Here is a 22,203-nt window from a genome sequence, read left to right as displayed (position 1 = left end):
CTCCCGCCGCGCGGCGGGCCGATGCGTCCCCGAGTCGCTATATAAGCGCAGGCCAGGGGACACCCGGAGGGGCTGAAGATGAGGGTGCCCGCGCATGGGCCACCGCCGATTGCCAACCCCTCCCGAGCCCGCGCCCCGCGCGGAGCCCACGGCCGCCGAGGACCCGCCTTCACCACAGTAGCAGCTGGGGCTGCGACAGAGGCGGCAGCTGCGGCGGCGCCTGTCGCACGAGCGCGTAGAGCAGCGGCCGCAGCTCCGGGGCCGCCGCTGCCCCGGCTGCCATGAGTTGTGCGGAGGTGATGTATCACCCCCAGCCGTATGGAGCGCCCCAGTATCTGCCCAACCCCGTGGCAGCTGCAACCTGCCCCACAGCCTATTACCACCCGGCGCCCCAACCTGGCCAGCAGGTGAGTCACCGACCGGGCAGCCTGCCGGGGGCGGGGGCGAGGGGCAGCGAGAGTATCGGTCTGGGGCTCCCAAGACGTCCCTCTGGGACGGGTGGCGCGGAGGATGCTCTGAGACTTGCGGGAGCGCCCTTGAACAGAAAGCCATCAGAAGAGAAGAGACGAGGCTTCGGGAAGGACGAGCTGCCAGGTGGACGGGTGGGGATTCCAAGCGAGGCATTACCTGGCTGTGGGCTTCAGTGAGCTCTTGTCACCGGCTCAGAAGCTATTCCTCATAGCCACCTTAGCTCTTAGGGCTCAGTTCTCTGAAGCTCACCAAGGGCATCTGTCTTAGGAGTATGTGAGTAAACTTCCTTTAAACCAAATATTTTGTTTCCTTTGAAACGGTGGAGTGTTTCAGGGTTTTCTTGATTAGGAGGATGAAATGTGTCACTGACATAGGGGAGGCTACCTGGACAGTGAGCCCATGGAATGACTTTTCTGGAACTTTTATGGTGGAACATGGGTCACGTGTAATATCTGTCCAATGTTACTAGAAGTTCTCTGCAAAGTCTGTCATCTTCCATACTTAGGTGACAGGGATTATTCCCCAAATTCCTCATTCATTTTTAATTCCATCAAAGCACAGAGATGTTATGGTTCAGTCTGTTGGACAGAAGAACCCTTTCCTTTGCCAGCTAAGAGGTAACCTTGGGTCGCTGGATGCTGGGTCTCCACCATGCCAAGAGTGACTGAATGCTGTTGGATAGAAAGGATTCAGGAACTAGGGAGATGATAAAGTTCCTTTAGAAGGGAGAGTGGGGTTCTGGGGAATTAAGCACTAGGTACCCCTGGACGTTCCTCCCTGTTCGCCCGCAGTGTGTCAAGGCTTAGTTAGCGCTACATAAAACACATATGTGAGCATGTGGCCAGGGGCTTGTACCAAAACAGGGTCCTGAGACTCTGGGAATTAGGGTGGGTTGATTTAGTGAGACTTAAAAAAATATACATACTCTGAGGTAGGGACACCTATCAGGGATCTAGATATGGTTCCGAAACTAACATCCACAGAATTTATTGATTGACATTTTTTTTTTTTTAGTTTCTTAAAAAACATATATTTCATTGTGGTCTTCAGGGTTTGGCTCTTTAATTAATTTGGCCACTTAATTTATTTCCTCTACCCCTGTCTCTTTACTAGATTTATTGTGCTACTCTTTGGAAAGAAACTATAACTTCTGTTTAGAATTTAGGGAATGAAATTCAGCTGATTCTGGAAGAGTACGTACTCTAGATTTATCTGCTGAACAGTATGAGCTTAACCAGGACAACTAGGGCAAAAGATGAAGGAGTCCCACTTTCTAGCTATCTTCTTTTTTTTTTTTTTTCTTCATCATCTTCAGCATTTCAAAGCAAGATTACTTTTAGGGAGGGGGATGGGAAAACATTTTGTAATTTGTGATCAAGGGTGACAGGTTAAAACATTTTATTTTGGTTATGCTCTTTTTCTTTGGTTTTAATATAAAAGATATAAGTAATGGAGGAAACCATTTAAGTCCAAGTCAGGCAAGTGATGCAAAGAGATGCAGGATATCAATTTTCTGTGTTTTATGAACACTGTGTCCCAGATGAACCACCCTTTTCTTCTTTACTTTCTTCCATCTCAGAGACTGTAGAGGCCTTAAATTATCAATTGGAATGTGGACGAGCAACAGCCTCAAACTTTACTAAACATTCAGAAAGGTATTTTTCCCCTTCAAAAATAACTTTAGCAGAATAGTTGTGAATAAGGTTTTATTTTCCAGAGTTGTGAAAATAGTTCCATTAAAATACAAATCGCTAGTGGGGGTTAGAATTGGAATAGTTTTTTGAGCTAGAAAATAAAATTCGGTATCAGAAAAATTATAAATAACTAATCTTGAAATTTAGCTTTCAAAAAAAATTACTCCAATACCTTACCTAACTTTTGCAATTGCCCCGAAACTCAGTTGCCAAATCGCATTCTTTTGCTAAGACCATCAACAAACCAAAAAATGAGCTTTCTTTTTCACCTAAATTGTCTACCTCGATGAGTGGCACCTATTTGTAAATAGTGATCAATTTCTGCTATCCTTTGAGCTTCTGTAGATATTGTTTAAGTAGATGTTAGGCTGAGTTGAACTTAAGAACTTAGTTGAGAAGTGGGCTTGAAATTTTCATGTTGCTTTTACTACACTGGCTTGTTCGAGATTACTTTTTTGTCAGGTAAAGCAACTATTTGACTATATAACTGGCTAGCAGAATAAAAAGACAGTAGTGTAACTCCTGTTCTTTTACTGTCCGGGGTTTATTTTGATGACCTATATTTTCTGTTGGAAAACAGAGTAAATCAGGAAATTCTTATCAGGCTGACAGCATTTTTAGACTATGTGGTGCGTGGGTGAAGTGGGACTAATATTGACTTGGCCCCAACGTAGTCATCTGAGAATACATATTTTGGTTGTTTTTGCATTCCATAAGGTTTTATCATTATTATCCATGAAGATTGTTTTCTCCGTACGTGGGAAGTGACCCCAAATAGCATCTTGCCTGGGAGACAAAAACGAGGGCTACGAGTCCTACTGTATTTGAAAAATTGACTTGTTGAGGACAGGAAGCAGAAAAAGTGATAGAGTTACAAAGTTTAATCGTCATTTAGAAAATGTTAGAAAAGAGAGCATTAAAGTTTTGTATCACTTCTGTATTTTCAATTATTGTAGTGTGTCTTTGAACTGATTTTTTCCTCAAGTCCATATAGCTCTATAGTCCTTGTAAATTATCATCTCATAGTGATTTATTATGATAGATTTTAAACATAGGTATATTTTCCTCTTAATGCATGATTATATAGCAGAAGTTCTTTTTTTAAATAGTAGAACTTAATGCTCCAGGCACATGTATTCGCAGCTTTCCACCTAAAAGTACAATGTGATTTTGTGTAATTACAAGTGTAAAAGGCACTTGGAATTTTGTTTCATTTTTTAATTGAACATATTATAAATCATAGGTGGGTAATAGGTTAGTACCTTAAAAACAGTGAACTGTGTATACATCAGGCTGCATTGCAGTGTGTTACTTAAGCATACAGTAGGCTAAGTGAATAAAAGTAAAATGTAAATATACCTAAAGAGTCAGTTTTATAGTCCCTGACGTTAATTCCTAGAAATTGCGTGGCTGTGCATAAATCTAACAGTGTGCTTTACAGAGCCAGGATTTGCTAAGGGATCTAAGGTCTCTGGTCCCTGTTGCCCACCATCTCTTCATTGCTTGAATGCATCAGTCCCTACCAACTCCTCAGGAGAACTCTCGACTTAGTCTCTCAGCACGTGCGCCAAAGGCATGATGACACTGCAGAACGTGTACAGAAAGGAATGCGTTTGTATCCCAACAGTGACAGTAGGAAAAAAAAGAGAAAAAAATTTCAAAATACGTGTCAGGAAAAATTGAGGGAAACAATCATAAATTCCCTTCATACCCCATAGATTCCTCATCTTAAATGCAGACAATCTGTCTTCTAAAATCTCCCTCCCCCCATATTTTCATAATGTTAACATTAGGGAGATACTTAAAGCAAAGCTTTCAGAACTGAGTTCATAGGTGAGGTGGTGAAAGCAGAGGAGAACAATCGCCCATTCTCTAATTGTGCATAGGAGTTTTTAACAATCGCATTTTGGGCTTCATATGTTAGAGCATATTGGCGCTGCTCTCTTCAAGGGTGACAGCTGGGTGAATATGCATGCATGCTTTCACTTAAGAGAATTAAAAGTCTTGGGAGGCAGAACTTCAGTTCTAACTTTGTAAGGAGTTTTTCAAACTCTTTCTCTGGACTCTGCCACCTTGATTAGGTCATAAAATCTGAGATTCTGTTTGTTAGGAAAAAACCCTGGGAAAACATACGTCAACCCCTCCTTTTACAGATGCGGAAATGCATGTTTATAGGGCTGAAATGCCTGGCTAAAGATTTCAAAGCTAATCGGTGACAAAATTAGGACCACTGGATCCCCTGCTCCCCAGCAGAGCATCTTTCCACCATACCATGCTATCTCCCAAGATTTTTTTTTTGCTATTGCACAATAGGCTTATTTCTGTCTTTAGTGCTCCAAATCAACTTTTTGATAAAGAAGATTAATATGCAGTAGATTCTTTGGCCTTGGAGCTTGAAATTCTTTCCAAGTCCTTGGTAGTGTACGTTTTTAGTTTAGGCATTCCAAAGTTGTTTTGCAAGCATTTGTATTATGCTAATGACTTTTGCTATCCGTGTTGCATCCTTTGCTGATGAAGCAGAATATCCACTTAGCAAATGAACATGTATTTATTTGAAAATAATATGCAGGAAGTGGTATTAACAGTCAGCTTTAAGTGCCTCATATATCATTGCTGTTCCAACATAAGTTTAGATTTATTAAGAGGAAAGCATACAATTACATTCTAAATAGTTTCAATACACAGTCCACTTATTTAAGTTGGAGGATATAATTTTCTTGCAACTGTAAGCAAGGACTTAAGTAGATTTATAAGAATTCATACAGGACTTCTTTGAGAGAGAACAGCCCCTCTGATTCCAAACTACACAAAGTAACTTGACTGTAGAGACTTAGAAGCTTCAAGTGCCCCAGAGCTTTATGCTCCCAATAACTTTCCAGCCAGAAAATTCAAAGCTAGAAGGAAAATTAAACTTTGAAATAACTAAACTGAACTGTTGTCTCTGGCAGTCAACCAGAATGGAGATTACAATACGGATAGTAAGGGCAGGCTTGAAATCCATAAAATCGTGCAGTGAGGCTACATTCACCAGAAAACCCGAATGCCGGGACAAGGAAGCAGTCTGTGGAAATTTAAGTGAAGGATATTTTCATTCAACGCAAGGAAGTCCTACTTCACTTAGCGCTTGGTAAAGTCTCACATCTCACAGAGTTGGAGATGATGGGGACATGACTCATAACAGTGGAAATGAGGGGGATCAGTGGGTAGAACGATCCTGCACGGTGCTTCCTTGGACAACTACAGAAGAGATGCTGTGTTGACCCGTTTGGGCAGTATGTACATTTCTGTCTTGTGTTTTTCTGTGCAAAGGGGATTGTCAATAAGACTAAAAATATTATGCGCAAGATGCCTGACGCAGATTCTAAAGCGAACTCGAGAGTTAAGTGACTGCCATTCTAAAACCCGGCCACTTAAATTGAATCCCATTCCCATCAGCCCTATTTCCAACTGGCTTTAAAAAGAAATCTCAAAACTGATACATCTAGTAATACATAACAATTTAAGGTATTGTCTCTAGAAAAACATTTTCATTCAAGAAACAAAAACTCTCCAATACTTGAATTTCAGACTCTGGCAGAGATAGTGGAGGAAATAATTTTGGTCAAAACTTTGCACTGACTCTTTTAAAAAGCACGTCTTTCAGCAGCTGGTTTTCTGCTTTATTCATTTAGGAAGACCCTAATAGTGACTTGAACCATTAGACCCAAACGTCTGTTGCTAGAAGCAAGTCATGAATGCCATATTTATAGATATTTCAGTGGATACCAGATTTATTTCAGTAATTTACAAGTATGGTCTGAACCGGGATAACTGAACTATTTTTCACTTGTCTCATACTTAAGTAGAGAAAAAAAAAAAAAAAGAAAAAGGAAAGAAGAGAAAGGAAGAAGGGCCTAAACCGAACAGGTGTCCTTTCCTCTTAAAACTATGTTGTTTTAGTGTGCAAAAACACTTGTCCTTGGGGGATGGGGTGGGGATATTTGAAGGATGCCTCCTTTCTGGTTACTGTGAAGATAGCTAAAGGAAGTACCCAAACTAGTTCCTAGGAATTGGGCTAGATGACCTATGTCTGAAAATGAATTAGTCTTCAATGATCTGTAGGGTTTTTTTTGACCAGTGTCCTGCAAAATCAGAAAAGGCAGCCAACGTAAGAAACAAAATTAAGTGTGAGTTTGTCTAGAGCTCCAGCATGTTGCTTATTAGCCTACAGAGTTGGACGAGACCTCTGAGATAATGAAGTCAGAATTCCTCATCTTCAGAAGAGAAAGCTGAGGGCCAAAGCTTTCGGTGCCTTACCCAGATTCATGGACTAGTTTTGGTCAAATCCCCTTAACCATTCCAGTTCTCTTTCTACTGTGTTCCCTTTCCATCTGGCCTTCTTTAGAAGCAACAAAAGCAATTAGTAATTCACCTAGTGTTACCCTCTTACTTTTCTCATTTTTAAATTTTTGAATATTAGCTATTTGGAGAAATTAGACAATTAGCCATGTGGATAAACCTGGAGGTTCTCTTTCTTTACCATTTTCCTTACAAGCCTCTCTCAACTGCTATGACTTTCATTTTTGTGCCTCCGAGCCTTTGCACAATGACTGACACAAAATAAGAATTAACTGGCAATTCGATGACTAACAGATAAATTTTAAAAAGTGAAATCATACCCTAAATCTAGTAATAGGATTATGTAAACATACCAGAAATTTATACATCAGAAACTGTTGTTTCATTCAAAGCAGTCAGTTTGAGAGAGAACACATACCCTCATGATGTGATCATTGCTTAAAACATTTTGGGAATGCAAATTTTGAAATTCTCAGCCTGTGGCACATTTTTTTTTTAACATCCTCAAAACTGGAAAAATTTCATCCTTTGAGGGGATGGGTTTGATTTATTTTTGATAATGACCAGAATCATTGAGTGGCAGGTGTGCTCAAAAATAGCTAATATTATTTTTGGTTTGCTCCTCCTACTGTTAAGAAAAATAAAAAACAAATAAAAAAAGCAAACAAACACAGAATCTCGAGGTCTGAGTGTGTCTAGTAAATTGGCTCCACTCACATTTCCAAAATAGGATTTCCAGAAAAATTGTATTTTGTATCTGACTTGCCAAGCAGACAACAGATTTCTAGATATAGAAGGGCAGGTTCATCTAGATATACATATATTTTGAAGAGCACTGCATTATTTAATAGCCATATCTTTGATATGTTTACATCCTTAGTTTTTAAGTGTTGTAAATAACTTTAGACTTTCTTTAGTTAGCATATGATGCCACGCTGACTGTGGGCTTCTATTTGTTTATACAGTTAAACTAAATATTATATACAGACTCATTTTCTTTAGTCTGTTTTCTTGGCAGATGCTTTGTTGTCAGACAGAAATAGGTTCTAATCCCATCCTTGCCATTTACTAGTTAGATGATGTGGCCAAGTAAATCAGTTTTTGCATATATACATTGAGAATAATTATTTGGACAAAATATTTGTGTATGTGTGACAGTGAAATAAAATATATCAAAGGTCTGTGAACTATCTTCCTTATCCTGACCCACCTTCCCGCAACCTGATTCCTCCTCCTCCAAACAGGCCAAGGACCAAAACTTCAAGTCTCTCTGGGATAGATTTAAAAATCTGTTATTTGGGCTTCCCTGGTGGCGCAGTGGTTGCGAGTCCGCCTGCCGATGCAGGGGACACGGGTTGTGCCTCGGTCCGGGAAGATCCCGCAGGCCGCGGAGCGGCGGGGCCCGTGAGCCATGGCCGCTGAGCTTGCGCGTCCGGAGCCTGTGCTCCGCAATGGGAGAGGCCACAACAGTGAGAGGCCTGCGTACCGGAAAAAAAAAAAAAAATCTGTTATTCAAGTAAATTCGGAAAAATAGGATCAAAGAGCAACACATTGCTTTATGGGCCTTATAGTTTTGAAACATTGACTATGGGCTAGTGGTCTTTTCTTACAGGCTCTAACCATGTCTCTCAGGATGAAAGAATCATTGCATTTAGAGAAGATAGCCAGTAGGAAAAAAAAAAAAGTTGTTTCCAAATATCCAATGATTCATTAAAATACTTTTGTTTCCTTAGAAAAAAAGTTTCCACATATGCACAGTAATCATTTGGCATTTTGTAGGCTTAAGCCTTGGGAAGTTAGTGGTATTTGGCTCCTGACATGAAAGTCTTTCTCTTGTCAGACAAATCCTTTCCCCGGCACATTCCTGTGCGAGTTTGTTTCTGTTGTGCCTGATGGCAGGCTGTGAGGTGTTTGGGCATGGTTCGCACTGCCTAGGCTAGGCGGACTCCTTCACACTGCTACTTTCAAGTCTTTCTGAGTTAATTTTAACTCTGTGCCTGTTAACTCGGTCACTGTTTCATCTAACTCAAGGGTTCTTTTACCTGAAGGAAATTTGTCATTACTCTGCAATGGAGGATGAGCCAGTTAAGGTGCATTCAATAAACCAAATTGTAGTCTTTGAAATTCCTTCTGATGACTTATTTTTGTTAATAATTTGTAAGTGTCTAGTAAGAAAAATATGAATACTTCTGACAGATTGGGCTATTTTTAGGGTGTGATAGTGCATTTTGAGAAAAATATGAACCACATTGCCTTTCAGCATTGATTCAGGAAATCTGGGTTCTGATGATTTGAGATTTATTTTCAAGTTTTAAATTTTATATATTACTTTCAAGAATGAAGATAACACTAGGGAAGTTTCATTCCAAGGAGCAAACACCAAGTAAATGCAGAATATGGCAACAGTGTACATAAATAACATACTTAGTTTTGTTTTTGTTTTTGTTTTTAAAGCAAAGGGTTGATTTACAGTCACAAAAGCATAGATAACAGAAGGCAGTTGAGGCTTAAGAGCCATTGGGGAAGAAGGTTAGGATAGTGTGAATGTTAGCATATGGATCAATTGCTGTTTAAATTGTGTGTTCCCATTTTCTTCATGCTCACACTTGATGTTTAAAAAATGTATGTAAATTCAGTGTTGCCATTTTAGAAGGCTCTCAGGCTGTTTGGATGCTTTAGAATTCTTATTTTAACCAGTGATGTTGATGGTGTGGTCATAAATGCTCCTGTGTGTTGTAAACGTAAATATTTAAATGGGTACACTAAAATTTGTGAAAATTGATGCAAAATGCAAGAGGGGGGTGATAAATATGCTTTATATCCTGCCCATTGGTAGCTATATCATAGGATCCTTTTTTATTTTATGTTTTTGATGGTCTCCAGCAAATTTATTTAACCTGCCTCAAAGAGCTGGGAGAGAGAAAAAAAAGTATATTTTATAATCATCCTCCCAAAATGTATTTAAATAGAGGAGTCAATCTAGATATTTTTATAGTACCACGGGTGTTTGAAATGAATATTTCAATATATACTTATATAAATGCATATGTGTATATATAGATATATATTACATATATAGGAAATATAAGGATTATAGGGAATCAATGCATCCATTGACAGAATTGACATTTAGAAAATAGACTCATAAAAGGTATTTTGATACAATGGAAGATTTTGCTTAAATTTTCCCCATTTCATAGTGAAAAATGTATAACTTATTTGTATCCAACTACTCAGCAACTGGTTAAAAAAGAATAACATAAAATTATATAGCATTTAGAAAATTGTGTAATCTTAAATTGACTGAAAATCTATGGTTTAAATTCAACTGCCATCAATGTAAAAATTAAGAAATTTTATTGATACCATTATTGATCATAATACTATGCTACATTTGCATACAAATGGAGGCTATATTTGCATTTGATTTGCAGTTCTCAAATCTTTCACATATATATAACTTTAGTTTTATTTTGTCTAAGAATCAATTGCTAATTGGGATAAAATAAAAAAAAAATTGTCTTTCTTTGGATAATTAACATAGCCAAGGCTCTTTCATTTAAGGAATAAGCGTTAAAATTAAACAAATTAAACAAGTAGATGCAAAGCCTGACTCTCACAGACTGATGCTGCACTGGACGTTAATGAGAAAAAAGAAATCGGTTTAATAGATAATACTGAACACTTAAGGCAGTGAAGCCACTCTGTAGATCAGTTTTAATCTTTTTCCCAAATAAAAACAGTGCTTCTTTCTAATATGCCTGAATATTCAGCAGAGTGTGTGTATTTGCTTAAAATGGTATAACTTCGGTAAATGCACATGTGCCCAGAGAAGCAGTACTGTGATTTGACTAATAAATAGTAATATTCATGTAACTTTATAATGGAATTTAAAGCCGGAAGTAACTGTAGCGGTCAGTTAGTTCAATCTTTTCATTTTATACATAACCTATATTACTACGGTGTTTTTTACTATTGAAGTTAAACATAACCATGTTCAAATCTAAGCAGAACAGATTGTAAGAATTTTATAACCATTCAGTCATTACAATCACCTATTCATCAGCAAGGCATATTCACTCACAGGGAATGAATCATCTATTCATCAAGAAGCGATAACCATACTGACACAGATTTCAAATAAAAAGGGAGATACATATAGTGTGTGTGTATATATAGCAGTCCTAAATAATAAGCAGCAGCTTGTAATGTGCCTGAACATTTCAGACCCTACCTCACACAAGAACAACATATTCATTGCTGGGGTTCAGTTTTTCGAATGAGGCATTTATAATTTGGGGCTACAGATTCTGGGGCTAGTAATTACCACTAGAAACATTGAGTCTTGGTTATGTGTTTTGATAACATTTGCCAAACTATGTGCTTACTGAATATTCTAGAATGATTTATTTTTTTCTACTGACATTCACTTTCCAACATGCAGTTTTTTCTGAAATAAGAAAAATGGTCTGACAAAGGGTCAGGTTTTGTAGGTATACAGATGATAGGATGCTCATTTTGTCATTAAGATAATGAGTTTTATAGTTTTGTAGCATTCTTTTCTTACGTGTAATTTGCACTAAAGTTGTTGATTATAAAAATGATATGTGCTCTATGAAAAATATTTGAAAATATTGAAAAATAGGAATAAGAAAATAACAACCAACTACAAGCTTACCACCCAGAAAAAGAACACAAAATATAACATTTTGGTGATTTTTTTTTTCCGCACTAGATATCCCTCCCCTGCCCTCCTCTGACACATACATGTACACACATATGTACATCTGTGTATTTTTATTATGCATTCTGGGTCCATCACTTATATGCTCTGTGACCTTTGGCAAGTTACTTCACTTCTCTGTGCCTCACTTCTTCATATTTAAAATATGGAGAGTAATAATAACCACATTATAGAATTGTAAAGATTACATGGGGTAATAAATATGAGTATCAGTCATAATATAAACTATTACTAGAGCTACGATTTTATGTTTTGAAAACATTTTAAAATTACCAAACCTTTTTCATTTTGATTTGAAAGTCATCCTAGCCATTACTAGTATCTTGTATTATTTTCAGCAAGTCATCATAATACCTTTTTTTTCCCTTTTATGATAATGGTGGTAAGTGGAACATCTGAAAAATATGTTCCATGCAAAATGGATCTTCACACAGACTTATTTTGTCATTTTAGTTTGATTTTTGAGAAATGAGTTCAGCACATCTGCCAAATCCTTTTATAAGATGCTACATTCCTGTTTTTATTTTAGTATATTTCATTTATGAAAAGCTCTTTTCTTATCCACCCCTCCCCCAGACAGTTAGGCCTACCACCTTCATTCCTCCCCGTCCCGAACTATAATGTTGCTGTACATTAAATCTTTAAAATAGAAAAGGGAACAAAAATGGGAGAGCTCTGTCACTTTCTTTTTCTTTTTTTTTTTTAAAGTCATTCTCCTTTTGGTATATCTAAATTAAGCAAAAAAACAAGCCTGCCTTTCACAGTCTGAGAATATACCATTGGATAATGGACATTTTTTTTTTGCCAAATTTGAAATAGCAAAGTCTTTTTTTTCAGGGTGGGAAGCAGAAGGCTGGTTTGGGGAGGGGGAAGGTGGAGTAAAGCAAATGAAGAAGAATCAGTTTGTGAACATATGTTAATGTTTAGATTTTTTTTTTTTTTTTTTTTTAGTGAAAAGTTAACTCGTTAATGCTTTTTGTACAAACTGTCTTTGATACTGTGTTTTGTTTATTCCATCCCAGAAGAAGTTAGCGGTATACAGCAAGATGCAGGACTCTCTGGAAGTCACCCTTCCCAGCAAACAAGAGGAGGAGGAGGAGGAGGAGGAGGAGGAGGAGGAGGAGGAGAAAGACCAGCCTGCCGAGATGGAGTACCTTAACTCTCGCTGTGTCCTTTTCACTTATTTCCAGGGAGACATTGGGTCAGTAGTGGATGAACACTTCTCAAGAGCTTTGGGCCAAGCCAGCACCCTTCATCCAGAATCTGCCATTTCAAAAAGCAAGATGGGGCTAACCCCCTTATGGCGAGGTAAGAATTCCAAAGCAGATGCTCTCCAGGGCACTGGCTCTGTTTCGCAACCATCTGTGCCAGGTTCCAGCTGGAGACTTGCCCCTGGAGGACGGATATCCACTCGCTTTTTAATTTTTAAGGACAGCAAGGAATTTCTTTCAGACAAACAGCTGGATCAGTTTTGTCACATGTGGAATGCAGGGTTGGAAAGGATGCAGTCACACCCCTTAAATTCCTCGTGGAAAGTAGTGATGCAACTGGCCTGAGTTCATAGTGGCAGGATTGAGCTGCGAAGCACCATTCCTTAAGCCCCGATGGCCCAATTTGGATCTCTAAATAATAGGCGTGCCTGGATCAGTGTTTAAAAATTAGCTCTTGCTCATTCCACGAGGTGCTACGTGATGACATAGCAGAGGTCTGAGTCTGACCCAGGAACACATACTTTGAAAGCCTTTTGTGTTCTCTTGATGGCTTTCTCTGTCCTGCTTAGTTGTGATGTTAACTCTTTGTAGTGTACAACCCAGACATTATTGACTGTATCTCCCTGGTTTAAGCTATTTTTTTTTTGAACTCAGTAAAGCAAAGCATTAGATTGGGCTTCCTCTTCTTTATTTCCCTCTATATAGAGATCACAAAGAGGTGTGTTTGAATCTGACTTCTGACTCACAGAAAATGGTTGGATGACAACTTAATTGAGATAATTACAACATTAGAGAAAAAACAATCCATAATTCCAATGGTAGTTTTAAAGACATATGAATGTTTCTTCTGAACTCACCTGGTTCTAAGAAGAATCTAGTAAAATGGTTCTCAAAGTGTGGTTTCCAGGACCAGGAACATGTGCATCACATGGGAGTTGTTAGAAATGCAAATTCGTTGTCCGAGCCCCAGACCTACTGAATCAGAAACTCACGGGTAGAGTACCTTGTGTTTTAACCATCCCTCCCAGGGATTCAGGTGCAGGCTCAAGTTTGATAATTGTTGATCTAGTGCTGCTAAAAATCACAGATTGCAGCCCCCTTATTTGGACCTTCGAATCAGACAGAGGCTCCAGAGGGAGGCTCTGGGAATCACTGTAATAAGTGCCCCATGTGATCCTATGGTGAGGAGAGGCTGGCCACCAGTGATAGGTCACCTGTGGTCGGGGGCAGGTGAGAGGTGATGAGTGGTTGGTCCCCTCTCAGCATCAGAAGAATGGTTCTTTCTTGTCTTCCTGCCTTTCCTTCCCTTTTCTCTCCTCCCCTCCCCTTCTCTCTTTTCACCATCCCTTCCTTCTTTTCTCCTTTCTGATAATAAATATGAACAACATTGACGTACACAGTGACTTTAAAGAGGAAGGTGGAATCCATATTCAAGTGACCTAGACCTTGGTAGAGGTGAATTGGGAAGCATGCTGCTTATTTGATTAGTAATTATGGACTTCCCACAAGAACTGAGAACTTAGTCCTCGAAACCCTAAGAGGCTAATAGAACCAACAATGTCCTGTTTGATAGCACATTGTGAATACTTTTAATAGCTTGTGGAGGGTGAAAATAGGAAAACTTCAGTGAATTAGCTGGCTTTAATAAATAGTTTGATATATCAATAATAAATCCTATCGTGACAATCAGTCCCAGGAGAGTAATAAATGCAATGCCTAATTCTTTTAGCATACTAGCATATGCAACCCAGTGATCATTTAACTTGGAACATAGGAGCGAAAGCCCCAAATTATAGAGAGATGTAAGAGTGATTGCCTAAAGTATCATAACCATAATAGTTTTAAGTGAGGTGTTGTGTAAATGCAAAAACTCTACATATCAGTGTTTTTCCCATAATCTGCATGACTGAATGGAGAGGATCTTTGGAAGGCTGTCAAATTTCAGTATAGAAAGTGTGGATAATGGTAATGTTTTAGTAAGTATTATTAGAATTTTCTTGGCATTATCTTAAATCTGGCCTTCAAATCTATCTCCCGTTTCATTCATTGACTTATGCAGCGAATATTTATTAAGGTCCTACTATGTTCTAGGTAGTGGGAATATAGCAGTAGACAGGAGAGTCTAAGCTTCTACACTCAATGGAGCTTTCTAGTGAAAGAGACAGGCAATATATATATAATGAGATGCAAGATATTATTTTACTTAGAGTGAAAACAGATGGTCTCTCTAAGACTTACATTTGAGCACAGACCTGAAGGAAATAAGAGCGCTTCTTATCACAAATATCTAGGGGGAAATTATTTAAGGCAGAGCGAACAGCCAGTGCAAAGGCCCTGAGGAAGAATTGAACTTCAGTGTTCAACGAGAAGCCAAAATACTAGTGTGAATGGAATGAAAAGAGGAGGTGTAAGTAGAGACCAGAATTTTTAGAGCTTTGTATGTTAGTTTATCAGAGTAGCCCAGGCAAACACAGCATGCTCGTCAATTTCCATCTCTTCCTTTTCCACTGAGACTATATACATCCTATCTAGTTAACTCACATCGTTTTCCCCAATACTCAGGATAATGCATTTCTATGTGAAAAATATGGAATGAATTGAATGATCAAGTGATTAAATTAGATGAACCAAGTTCATACTATGTACCCAGGATTAGAAAACAAAAAAAGTTCTTAATAGAGAATTTATTAGTAATAAGTTGTATGCAATCTTTGGGTACAGTTTTCTTATTTATAAAATAAGGGGGTTGAATTAAGTGGTTGTTGAAATCTCTTTTTTTCTGTGAAGTTCTATGATTTCAAATGTATTATTTACTTTCCACTTGTGAATAAAACTTTGCCATAGTTGTTTCTAGTTGTGAATTAGTGTTTTTAGTTAAGTATACATAAGTTGGATAAGATTCATATGAAATCCACAAAATGTAATTAAGGATTTAGCAACTATTGAATGTGTTAAAGAGAAGTATAATAAATTGAGATTCCCATGTCTAGTTAACAGAGTTGCTGGAAATATTGTTTTAATTGCCAAAGCAACACAGGTTTGCATAATGCAGTCTTTGGTTGGATTATGTTTGTTTTGGGTTCAAGTTTTGACCTTATTACTGCCTGGTTGCAATGTTATCTTTGAGTAATTCTCAAAGTCTCTCTGAGAATAACTTCAACTATAATATGTGTTGATTAATACCCATCTCCTAGGGTTGTTGTAAAGATATTTTGATAATATATATGAATTATTTGGCACAGGGCTTGATGCAAGGCACTGACTGAAGGTCAGATGCCTTTTCTCTCTTCCTTAAGTAAGTTTCCATTCATTTGGCACATAGAAAACCAACCTTGGATCTTTAGTCAGAAACACTGTTTTCTGGGAGTTTGTATTCCTGGCAAAAACACAGTGTTTTGGACATACTAAGTACTCAAGGCTATTGACAATGTTGATGGCCGTGGCAATAATACTTTAGGAGGAGCTGCTGACCAGCTGTATTAAATTAAAGGGTCTAATTTATGGCATGAGGTTTTTACAGTGCTACATAAGTGCTACAGTACTTCAAAGGAATCTAAAACTGAATTATGTTTGGTTGCAGAATGTATTTCCACAGTAAATCTTTAGGCAAATGATAGAGTGTCAGCTAATGATGGAACAGCGGTCATATGTTGCGTCTGTATCTTGATGGAGTTAGGAAAGTCCTCATTAAACGTTTTGCAGCTTTGAGGCAAGCAGTTGACAGTAAATATTTGTACTTTATTTGACATGACATCACAACGACTACCTCTTCTCCCATTATATCTCCTCATGGATTGAGTAGGGCTTCTCAATTAAGAAAACCTAATGAATCTGTCTCCTTATCCCATCCAATAGAAGCATCGGCTTCAAATATGTCTATTCACTGACCTCAGTGCTTAAGTGTTATTACAGAAAGTGTGTGTGTGTGTGTGTGTGTGTGTGTGTGTGTGTGTATGTGGGGAAAGCGAGTAGTTAAGTCAAGACATAGACAAATATGTCACTGGCTTAAAAACTATGCTGAGTGGTAAACTTGATATACTTTTTCTTGTTGTAGTTGAAAAGTAAATGTTTTCTGCATGACTGATCTACATCTGTCTTCTTGGAGCAACATTCTCATAAGAAAGCCCTCTCAAAATGAGCATTAAACTTAGCAAAGAGGAGGAAGGGGAGAGAGGGCCTATCTCCTGGGCCGACTGAGACAGGGACGGAGAGAGTTGGGCGGCATCTCTAAGAGGCACTGGAAGTAATCACTGCTGGGAAGCTTACAACAAACACGTGGGAGGAAATTGAGGCCTGGTTTGTCTCATTGTCCTGCCTCCAAGGAGTAGGGCAGCTGACAGCACCCCTTGAAACTCTCACTTTAGAGTCACAAGGCCCATTTTTGAGCAACTCTAGAACAAAATACCTGGAGGGCAGTCTTTTGATATAATGGTAATGCTTAATGCCTGAGTGACAGAAAACACTGGAACACGTATCATTTCACCTCTGACCCAATGAGTTATTTTTGTGGGAAGCAGAACAAGAGGAAGGGAATTAAAATTAGAGCGAGGGCCCTCTAGGTTGAGAATGGAGTAGCAGTTTTTTTCACTGAGTTTAATAAAAAGGTAAATGTTATCTTTTAACATGGATGTTTTCAATCAGTATTTATTGTAAGAATACATTTTCTGGAGATTTTTAAGATGACTTAAGATAGAGGTTCTACAATATTTTATGGTCCTACTTTTCCTTTTAATATAGTTTTCTTTTTTTTTTCAAAATTAGGTAACAAAATATTTATTTTTAAAAATTATATGTTGAATTTTCTGTTGCATAAAATGTTTGCCCTTAGGTTGTTTTTCAGAGGCATTGAAGTTTAATGTAAAAAGTATCCCAGCTACTGTGAAATTGAAAGAACCACCTGATGATCCATGTTAAAGACTTTTATGTCTCTAAGACATATTTCTGCTAAAAACCATGCCAGTGGGGTTACTGGGTATGCTTTGGGTGGGTTGTATGGGACAATTTCTTTTTTTCTTTTTTTGTTGTTGTTTAGAAATAAGGGTGTGTATGCATGTGTAATATTTTTTAATCCGAAACGCAAACTGAACCAAAGTATATTTAGACTTTTTGTACGTGTTAGACTCAGTGTTAACGTCATCCAAATATCCAGTATCATTGAGCCCAAAGTCACCACAGAGTGTGAATATCGCATAGTTCTGAATTGCTAAAAAGTAATATTGCATGGAAATAGCATGTGCAGTTTTTCATAAGCTTTTTCATCCAAAAAATGTGGCTGTGATTAAATACTTGTAAGCAAAGAGTCATGTAATGAAAAAATTTACACACATATGAAATAAGCACACTGATTCCCAGGCATGAAACAAAGAATATCATCTGTTTCTTTGTATCAAGAATTTCTTTTTTAACAATCAAGATACCAGATAGTGGTTTTGAAATGTAGACTTGTCCATAAACATTTTCTGTTCAGTATAGTTTCGTTTACTTGTAGACTGCAACATTATTTTTGAAAAGAGCTGCATAGATCTCTGCAAACTTTATGTTAATCTCAGGAGACATACTGACTGGGAAAATATTAAGTTGCTTCTAATTTGATTTTTCCCTGGGGCATTTTAAAGCTTTGTTCAGCCTCTATGGGGTGCATTTTTTAGAATAGATTTCTACTTTCAATGCTAATGTGTTCACTAATCACAATACAATACGTCATAAGTAGGATAATATTTTTGGTAAGGAATTTTTTCATTATTCATATTTCTGCATGCATATCCAAAATGCGTAAGCATCTGTAAAATAAAATTAGGTCCATGGACATACAAATGGAAAGAAACAAAAGGAAAGCATCCAGGGAAATGACATATACTCTCTGTACTTTTGACATTTTAATGGGGGATATTAATAAAGAGAACTGTCTCTGGCACACACCTGTGGGTTGAGTTCAGCTGTTTTTATAATGAGATTCTGGCCCCGCAAGAGATACAAATTATGAGCAGAATGAAGGGTTTGCCACCAAAGATTGGATCTGTGAGAACAAAGGAGCAGATTGGTGGTGGCAAAGCTGCACTGTATAATATAAGGAGCATCTATAAACTCTTTGTATGAGTTTTAAACTTTAAACGTTAACAGCTTTCTACTGTGGGTATGATAGAAATAGTCTACAAATGGCCATCATTTAAGGCAAATTGAATTTTCTTCCTACAGCTTACACAATTTTCCTTCTTGTCATTAGCAGCCACGTTTCATATGTCAAAGGAAGACCATTCTTAAATAGAACATATTTGCCTCAATGCCAGTAAGTGACTTTAAGTGCTATTTTCGGATAGATTGTGATTGTGACAAAACTAAGCCATTCAAGTAAAAGTTTGCCAGGACTGCTGGAAGGTTTGAAGAAGAGTTTGTCCTTTCATCCTTTGCCTCTTGAAGAACATCATCGCTTAGATTTCCTCAAGGGTTTGGGGATCCATGGAGATCCTGAGCAGGGGGTGGGAGGAAACTGGAACTGAGACACTGAATAGCCATCTGTCTATGGATGGGGTGGATGATAGCTCTGCTGTAGGGCTGATGGGGAGAGAGAGGAAGAGCTCGCAGTGTTAGTGCCACAGCTTTTAGGGAAGCTAGAGAAAGGGAACGTTTGAACAACCCGGTGATAATCGTAATTACATTCATCAAATTACACATGTAGGGGTTGAGTCAAGTTATATAAGCTTTCCCTGAGGCAAGAAAACTATGTCCTGGAAGTTTATGACGTGAGAACGTGAACATGTCAGACTCTGAATACTTTTATTTCACAGTACTTCTTAGGGTATCTTTCATTCCATGGAAAGATCTAGCGAGGTTCATTTACGTGGTACCCAGTATAAAAATACTCTTTTACTGTACTTGCATGACTAATGTACTAAGCAACCTTATCGCTATCTATAGATACAAATACTCCATAGGACATGTCACAGAATGGTTAGAAGTATGGGGCCAGATGATATTTGGAATTAAATGAGCTCAAATGCCTCATATTTGATTGGAGGACACTGAGCCATAGAGAGGCCAACAGATCATTTGGGGTCCTACAATGAGACAGGGTAATTGCTGGGTGTCAGCTTTCTGGCTGAGCACCCCAGACTCCCAGGTCCGTGCTTGCTTAGTTACGCTGCACTGGAGGCACCTGGCTCTCACTGGAGGTATCGAGCTTTCTAAACACAGCTCTGACTATAACACTCCCTAGATTAAAACCCTTTTAAGCTCACTGGATCTCCTCAGGACAGCGCCCACACTTAGTGCATGGCTCATAAAAACATACCCATGTGGGTCCTTCTTAGACCATAGTCTGTTTGCCATCATCTGCCCACTGAACTCTTTTTTTGTCCCTCAAATGCTATTTGTGTGTGTAAGTGTAATTTTTGGCCTTTTTTTCACATACTTTTTCATTAGCCTAAAACAGCAGTCCCCAACCTTTATGGCACCTGGGACCTGTTTCGTGGAAGACAATTTTTCTACAGAGGAGGTGGGTAGCGGGGAGGGTTTCGGGATGATTCAAGTGCATTACATTTATTGTGCCCTTTATTTCTATTATTATTACATTGTAATATAATGAAATAATTATACAACTCACCATAATGCTGACAGGGGGCGGAGCTCAGGTGGTAATGCGAATGATAGGCAGCAGCTGTAAATACAGAGAAAGCTTCGTTCGCTCTCCCGCTGCTTACCTCCTGCTGTGTGGCCTGGTTCCAAACAGGCCATGGACCACTACTGGTCCGTGGCCTGGGGGTTGGAGACCCCTGGCGTAAAACACTCTTCCCTACCTCTTCACAAGGCTAGCCCTCCCGACCCTTTCTATTTAGCTATTACTTTCTTAGGCAGCTTTAGTGCCCTCTTCCTGTATTTCCTCTTATGAGAGCACAAACTGAATTACATTGCTCAAGTCTATTTACTTATCTGTCCCCTGCCAGATTGTGATTATAGGTGATATCTGTCCGGTCATCCCTAGTCGCCCCCTGTTTCACACATAATAGGTCATCTATATAAACATGTCAAGACCATTGAGTGGAGAAATTGAATTGAAGCGAAGTCGAGGATGGTTCTCCCTCTTGCTTATTTATCTCCAAGTGCTATTCTCTGATATCATTTCCCCTTCTCTAAACATCTCCTCAAATCCGTTACCCCAGTTGAGTCTCCTCCACTCATGATTTCCACAGAATCTTCACCAAATTCTAGATGTTCAGGTTATAGTTACAAATGTGCTGTCCTGTGGCACAGGTATGATGAGAGCCAGCCATCCAGGCAGGCTACCTGTCTTCAAAGCCCAGTCTCCCACTTGCCAGCTGTGACTCTTGAGCTTCTTCCCTGCCTCAATTTCCACATCTCTAAAATGGGGATAATAACAGTAACTACCTCATAGGGTTAGAGTGAGGATCCAGTGAGATCAAATCCATGCAAAGCTCCTGGCCTAGTATTGGGCATTTGGTCACTGACATTAAATGTGAACTATTATTATTTTCAGTTTAGAAACTCCCAGACCTGTACAGAAAAAACAAGCTTGGAACACACTCTTCTTGGTGGAAAATGGGTGTTGGCAAGCATCATTGTGATCTTACTTCCATCTGTTACTTTCAGCGTTAAAATGGTTAGTTTGGGTGAAAATTGTATTTTCCTTTAAAAGAAATTGGTAAACATCATCGTTTCCAACCTACCTGAATCACGTCTATGGCATAAGCTTTTCTTACCTGAGACTTATATACCTGTGACCTCTGCTCAGACTTGATGGCAGCAAGACACACAGGAGGAAACGAAGCTTTCCAGTCCCAGACTTGCCGACCTCAGCCTAGACTGTGACAGCCTAAGCTAAGCAAACAAAGCAGGGGACTCGTTCAGCACCTGGACCCCTGAGTACTGACCTGGCATGGCAACTCAGAGGCTTACCTGGTATCTATTCACCTCTGTGTGGAGACAAAAAGAGTGTATCCTTATTAGCCTGCTTGTAAAATATTGGACAAGTAGAGGCAAGTCTATCCCAGAACTGAATCTTATGTAAATAATGTATTTTTCTGTCTTCTCAGACAGCTCAGCTCTCTCAAGCCAGCGGAGTAGTTTCCCGACTTCCTTTTGGACCAGCTCTTACCAGCCCCCATCTGCACCCTGTTTGGGGGGAGTTCATCCTGACTTCCAGGTCACTGCACCCCCTGGCACCTTTACTGCCGCTGACCCCAGCCCCTGGTCAGGACATGGGCTGCATCAGACTGGCCCCGCCCCTCCCCCTCCCGTGTCCGAGTCGTGGCACTACCCTTTGGCATCTCAGGTGAGCCCGTCCTACAGCCACATGCATGACATGTACATGCGGCATCACCACCCCCACATGCACCACCGCCACCACCACCACCACCACCACCATCACCACCACCCTTCTACTGGCTCTGCCCTGGATCCATCCTATGGGCCCCTGCTGATGCCGTCTGTGCGTGCGGCCAGGATTCCCGCTCCCCCGTGTGACATCACAAAAACAGATCCGACTACAGTCACCACTGCTACCTCAGCGTGGGCCGGAGCCTTTCACGGAACCGTGGACTTAGTGCCAAGTGTGGGGTTTGATACAGGTGAGCCCGGTGATTTCCTCCTTTCCATAAAAGAAGAAAAATTAATGAAATAAATACAGAAAAATGGAGGATGTTTTAAATACCTGAAAAACTTTTTTTCTCTTCCATGGAAAGTTCAGCTTTGCCCATATGTTTATAGAACTAACCATTTTTCAAGAATTCCT

At 39.2% G+C, this 22,203-nt stretch overlaps 1 protein-coding gene across 3 annotated transcripts in view; it reads left to right on the top strand.

Moving 5' to 3' along the window:
• The first annotated feature begins 2 nt into the window (after window positions 1-2).
• Window positions 3-22,203, top strand: part of VGLL3 (vestigial like family member 3) — a 41,620-nt gene continuing 19,419 nt past the window's right edge. Inside the window, exons 1-3 of one of the 3 annotated variants that reach the window (XM_007468992.1) lie at window positions 3-407; window positions 12,273-12,555; window positions 21,506-22,039. In XM_007468992.1, the coding sequence (XP_007469054.1) occupies window positions 282-407; window positions 12,273-12,555; window positions 21,506-22,039 (943 nt within the window). In that variant the 5' untranslated portion in view covers window positions 3-281. Of the gene's footprint in view, window positions 408-12,269; window positions 12,556-21,505; window positions 22,040-22,203 lie in introns of all 3 variants that reach the window. The other 2 variants (XM_007468993.1, XM_007468991.1) reach the window with 2 other exon arrangements.

Source organism: Lipotes vexillifer, unplaced genomic scaffold, assembly GCF_000442215.2.
Source record: "Lipotes vexillifer unplaced genomic scaffold, Lipotes_vexillifer_v1.1 scaffold812, whole genome shotgun sequence".
Lineage (NCBI taxonomy): Eukaryota > Metazoa > Chordata > Mammalia > Artiodactyla > Lipotidae > Lipotes > Lipotes vexillifer.
The sequence above is the reverse complement of the archived record's forward strand: the minus strand, read 5'-3'. Positions and strand labels throughout refer to the sequence as shown.